The sequence below is a fragment of the Felis catus genome, chromosome A2, assembly GCF_018350175.1.
Source record: "Felis catus isolate Fca126 chromosome A2, F.catus_Fca126_mat1.0, whole genome shotgun sequence".
Taxonomy (NCBI): Eukaryota; Metazoa; Chordata; class Mammalia; order Carnivora; family Felidae; genus Felis; species Felis catus.
Genome location: NC_058369.1, coordinates 10,710,381 through 10,716,575, shown reverse-complemented (window position 1 = coordinate 10,716,575; position 6,195 = coordinate 10,710,381). Strand labels below are relative to the sequence as shown.

General features: G+C 41.0%; 1 protein-coding gene across 1 annotated transcript; it reads right to left on the bottom strand.

Annotated features, from left to right (window-relative positions):
* Nucleotides 1–1,434: 1,434 nt before the first annotated feature.
* Nucleotides 1,435–5,966, bottom strand: LOC101080874 (olfactory receptor 7A17-like). Its single transcript, XM_045047259.1, has one exon. The coding sequence runs from the start codon at nt 4,562–4,564 to the stop codon at nt 3,626–3,628; it is 939 nt and encodes a 312-aa protein (XP_044903194.1). The 5' UTR covers nt 4,565–5,966; the 3' UTR covers nt 1,435–3,625.
* Nucleotides 5,967–6,195: the final 229 nt, after the last annotated feature.

Genomic DNA, 6,195 nt, shown 5'->3' with positions numbered 1-6,195 from the left:
AGTTAGTACAATGTTAATGTAGGTCTAAAGTAACATATCTTCATCATAATAAAGAAAGCGACCATCTATTTTAAAAACAGCAGCTTTGAACAGACAGAAATAATTCATGAACTTGAAGACAGGCCAGTTGAAATTATTGAGTGTTAGGGGCAGAAAGAAAAAAGAAGTAAGAAAAACTAAACAGAGCCTCAGAGACTTGTGGGACTCCATTACCAAAACCAACACAAGCATTAAGGGAGTCCAGAAAGAAAAGAGAGAAATGGGCAAAGAGAAGTAATTGAAAGAAAGAAGTAATTATTGGAAGAAGTAATTGCTGAAACTCCCCAAATTTGATGAAATAAATTAATGTACATATCCAAGAAATTCAGTGAACTCAAAGTAGGATAAACAAAGAGATTCACACTGAGACACATAATCAAACTACTGAAAGCCAAATATAGAAGAGGTAATCCTGAGTTCAGTAAGTGAGAACTCATCATGCATGAGATCCTCAATAAGATTGTAAGCCGTTTTTTCCACAGAAACTTTGGAGGCCAGAGCCAATGGGATAATATATTTAAATTACTGAAAGAAAATATTGTCACCTTAGAATTCTACACCTCATGAAAGTGTATGAAACATGAAGGAGAATTTCAGACATTCTCAGATAAACAAAAGCCAAGGCAGTTGGATTCCTACTGGGCCCGCCCTACAAGAAAAGCCAAAGGGAGTGCTTCAGTTCAGAATGGAAGGACACTACACAGTAACGTGAGGCCTTAGGAAGCCAGAAATATTTTGGCTGGAGTTAAATACATGGGAAAATACAAAAACCAGCATTTTGGGGGCGCCTGGGTGGCGCAGTCGGTTAAGCGTCCGACTTCAGCCAGGTCACGATCTCGCGGTCCGTGAGTTCGAACCCCGCGTCAGGCTCTGGGCTGATGGCTCAGAGCCTGGAGCCTGTTTCCGATTTTGTGTCTCCCTCTCTCTCTGCCCCTCCCCTGTTCATGCTCTGTCTCTCTCTGTCCCCAAAATAAATAAACGTTAAAAAAAAAAATTCAAAAACCAGCATTTTGTAATATCAGATTTTAACTCCACATTCCGTATGTGGAAGGGCTTACAACACAACTGCTTAAAAATAATTACATGAGGGGCACCTGGGTAGCTCAGTTGGTTGAATACCTGATTCTTGATTTAGGTTCAGGTCATGATCCCAGGATTGTGGGATTGAGCCCCAAGTCAGGGTCCACACTTAGTAAATTCTCTCTTTCTCTCCCTTTGATCCTCTTCCCTGCTCACATGCTATCTCGCTCGCTCTCTCACTTTCCCTCAGATAAATTTAACAAATAAATAAAATAAAATAATTAAAAATAAATAAAAATAAAAATACTCCTACTTTAAAATTTTTTAATAATTACGTGAATTTTGATAATGATAAAATGATGGGTAGAGCTGTGTAGGAGTAGAGTTTTATATATGGTTGAAGTCAAGTTGATATCACTTCAAATGATATTGTTACAAGCTTAGGATGTTACATGTAATCCCCATGGTAACTACAACTAAAATATCTATAAACTACAGGCCAAAAGAAATGAGAAGGGAGTCAAAGTGTGTCAGTATACAAAAATCAAATTGACACCAAAAAAGGACAGAAAACACAATTCTCAGTACATTTTTAAGTTGAAATTACTCTAAGTATCTTCTCCAACCACAGGGAATGAAACTAGAAATCAATATAAGGAGGAAAACTGGAAAATCCACAACTATGTGAAAATTGCAGAGCACAATCAATTGACTAAGAAGAAATCATAGGGGAAATTAGAAACGATCTTCAGATAAATCACAACATACATAAACTTATGGGATGAGACCAAAGCAGTGCTGTGTAGATTTATCTCCAGTGATTCAACATCTAAACTCCCAAGAATGTCTTAAGAAAGCAGTCAGAGGCCATAGTATCAACAAGAGATTGAGAAATACATTGGTGAGGTGTGCGACATCTCTGCAGAGTTCTGTAGTGGTTGTCCTCTGCGTGACGGAGTTATCACAACATGGGAGGTGCTGACATTGGAACACGTTCAACCTAGGTTCAACAGAGAGAATGACATCCCAAACTGGCAGAGACCGAGCAGATGTCACTCAAAGTGAGAGGTGAAGAATTTATCGTTAATGTAATGGGTAGAAAGATCAAACGTTAATCAAAATTGATTGAACCATAGGGACTTTTTGGAATAGGCCATTGATCTTGATGCCTTCTTAATTAAAAGTGATGGGCATCTTACTAAGATCCCATCCATCTGTATAACTAAGAAAAATTCAAGTTCTCATACAAAGAAAGTTGGCCTAAGTCATCAGAATGAAGAGTCGCAATTACTCAAGCCTGAGACTTTTCATTGACCCTCAAATGATGGGACCAGCTCACCTTGAAAAAACATTAGAACTGCAACACACTAATGCTCTTTATTTTTCTCCTGACTTTACACAAAGATGTTTATGTGCTGGAGCTGGTTCCTAATGGGTTATGAGGTATGACCATGCATGTCTCATCCCACTTTGTTGGGTAAAAGTCACATGGGTAGCTTAAAGTTAGCCATGTGAGAGATTTATACTATAGAAATTGGCAAATAATGTAATTGGGCATTTTTCTACCATTCATTTCTTTCTTTCTTTCCCTTCCTTCCTTCCTTCCTGTGGAAATTTATCAGAAAATTGTGAAGTAGGGAGTCTGAAATAGGAAATTACCATTATAGCATACAAATTAGTGATGTCACTTCTGGGTCAGGTGATGACAAAGTATTAACCTCATTATGTTTCACAAAGTGCGTTTCAGGTCCATAACTGTATCCTGTTATTATGACCTAATTTCTAACATGAAGAGATGGAAAAGCCATAGATGGAATTTGGCAAAATACCCACAGTGCTTTTATAATCTGAGAAAGGGACATTATATTAAGAGGGAGCAAAATAGATCCTCTGATAGTGTTCTTGCCTATAAAAATGTTAAGAATAGCAATGCATCCCTGGGGAAATTCCAAAGATCAATGACACTATCAATTCTTGAATGTCAAGGGCTGTCATTTCTGTTGTGCCAGACTCATGTTTTAGATGGTGCAGAAGAAAATTAGATCTTAGAGAGTGAATGTGGATTATTGTAGACTTTACCCAATGGTGACTCCAGTTTCTTCTGTTCTGCAATGTGTTCAATTTCTAAAGTGGATTCACACAAACTTTAGTGATTGGTATATAGCCTTTGATGTGTCAAGTAAATTTTCTTTGAGACCAGAATTTTCTTTGAGGGCAGCTGCTCTCATTGGCACGGGAAGCATTACACATTTATTCCTCTAGCTCTTCCTATAATATTATAAGTACTAAACCTCCTGTATTACATATATTTGCTGCTGAACACTCATGCACTGGATTCTATTTCCCACACTGACCTCCCAAAATATGAGAGATCAAAGTTTTAAATAAAATACAGAAGAAACAGTTACTTATCATGTATGAAAAATTAAAGAGGCTGAACCCTTGAGATAACATAAACTGCGGATTACCATTCTGTGAGTTTATAACATTATCATGACTTAGGTCCTGTGGGGTTTTGAGCATTGTTACTCACGATCAAGTCTCTGTCTTCATACAAATAATACCCTTATGTAGAGAACGTTTCTTGGCTGAAGAGCTTTTTAAGGGCTTGCTTTATGTCTTTGTTTTTTAGACTATAGATAAAAGGGTTCAGCATGGGGGTGACCACTGTGTACATGACTGAGGCTATGGCACTGGCCCTGGAGTTTTGTGCAGCAGCAGAACTCAGATACACCCCAAGGCTTGTGCCATAGAACAAGGAGACAACTGAGAGGTGAGACCCACATGTAGAAAATGCTTTGTACTTGCCTCCAGCTGATGAAATTCTGGAAATGGAGGTTACAATCTTAGAGTAAGAGAAGAGGATCCCTGTGAGTGGAACAATAGCTACAAGGCCAGTAGCAAAATACATCACCAAATCATTGAGAAAAGTATCAGAACAAGCAAGATGGATTAGCTGATTAAGTTCACAGAAAAAATGAGGGATTTCCAACTCTTCACAAAAAGAGAGTCGCAAAACCATTAAGCTCTGTAACAATGAGTGCAGGGCAGTCATGATCCAGGATGCCAGAAGCAGGAGCCCACAGAGGCGGGGGTTCATGATGATCGTGTAGTGGAGGGGGTGACAGATGGCCACAAACCGGTCATAGGCCATCACAGTCAGGAGGAAGTTGTCCAGAACTCCAAAAAGCATGAAAAAGTACAACTGGGTGATGCATCCTGCATAGGTAATGACTTTGCTCTGTGTCTGGATGTTCAGTAGCATCTTAGGGATGGTGGTGGAGATGAAACAGATGTCTGCCAAAGAGAGATTGGAGAGAAAGAAGTACATGGGCGTGTGGAGGTGGGAGTCCATGATAACGGCCACGATGATGAGCAGGTTCCCAATGGATGTGACCAGATACATGGACAAAAACAGTCCAAAGAGGAGGGGCTGGAGTAATACATCTTCTGAGACACCCAGGAGGATAAATTCTGAAACACATGTTTGATTTTCTGATTCCATGTAGCTGATGAAATGGTGGAAAAGAGACAAAGAAATGCAGATTTAACCTCAAGCAGTTACCCTATACAATTACCCTGGTAAAAGGCTGAAGGTCCTGATTGGGAAGGTGAGGAAAAAGATTAATCAAATAAGTTTAGGGTAGTATACAGGGGTCCTTCCTCAAGAGGACTTGGCCCCCTTTCATTCCAAAATTTCTAGGTCTGTAAACCATCTCTGGGAATTTATTAAGAGGTTGGGACTCACTGTTTTTGATTAAGGTTAGTTTTTGTTTACTTGACCTTGAACTTTTCTGCTTAAACAGATCAAGCAAGAATTTAATAGACTTTCTACCTAATTTCTCTTCCAGGAGCACCACGGTCAACTAGTCACCACCAACCATTGGAGTAAGTCAGACTATTCCAGTCCACTACAGCAATCATTTGTACTTTGCCTTCGGTTGTTGATGCTGCTACTTGGCCTCTGCCATCCCAGGACCCAATTACTCCCACTTCATTTAAGTTTTCCAACATGGTGGCTGAAGTTTCCACTGTAAGATCTAGCCTACAGAGAACAGCAATCCCAGAGCTCATCAAGGATATTGTGGCTCCCCTCACAATCCATTTCTCATAGTCATTGTGCAAGGTATGTCCTCTGGACTCTTCCAGCGTGGGTGAGTAGGTCTAACCCGATAAACCCATTCTAACACTCCAATCTCCCCAAGCCTCTAAATCCACAACTCTACATTAAACCTAGGCAGGTCTGGCATTTCCAACTCACTCACTGTGGGCTACCTGTGGTCCGGGTTCCACCAAACAAACTGTAAATTCCCAGGCTGCAACATTAAACGCAGAATCTCTGCTTAGTGAGCCCATATCAATACATTCAGCCCGTTCCAACTTTATGTTCTTTCCCACATTAGCCCACACTCTGAATCTATCCTTTCCCACACATGTTCCCTGGATTTCTGTCTGTATAAATTAGAAAACTCAAGTCGTTCTTCTGGAGTGTAGAACACTTTCTCACAGATCACACTGCACCTTATCCTTAGGGGCCTGCCGGCAAATGAGTCTAATTATGGATCTAGAAGCAAAGAGGAGTGTTAAGGGTGGGACATGAGGAGATTTGGCATTGTCTTGGGTGGCAACTGCCTGGTGGGGAGGCATTCGTTTCCTCAGGCAAAGCAGAGTTAACCCCTCAGACTGAAGTGGAGAGGTGACACCACTGTGGGTATGGAGGCCACTACCACTGGGGCGGCGGGTGACCCTATCACTAGGCATGGGGAGGCCAAACCCATTGGGGTAGGTAGACAGCTTCCACTGGCAAAGAAGACTTAGGGACTCAATTCTCCAGCTTCATCAAGGCCTTTGTCAAGGGGCAGAGAGACAGGGAGACACAGAATCCGAAGCAGGCTCCAGGCTCTGGGCTGTCAGCACAGAGCCCAACGTGGGGCTCGATCCCACAAAAGGTGAGATCATGACCTGAGCTCAAGTTGGATGCTTAATCGACTGAGCCCCCCAGATGCCCCAAAGCTCTGTACATTTAAAACCTTGACTGTGAAGCCTTCACTAATCTCCTCAGGAAAAGTCTACTATTTTAGGACCCACTTCACCAGAATTGGAATACCATATCAGAGATTGCATTTACTTATTTCT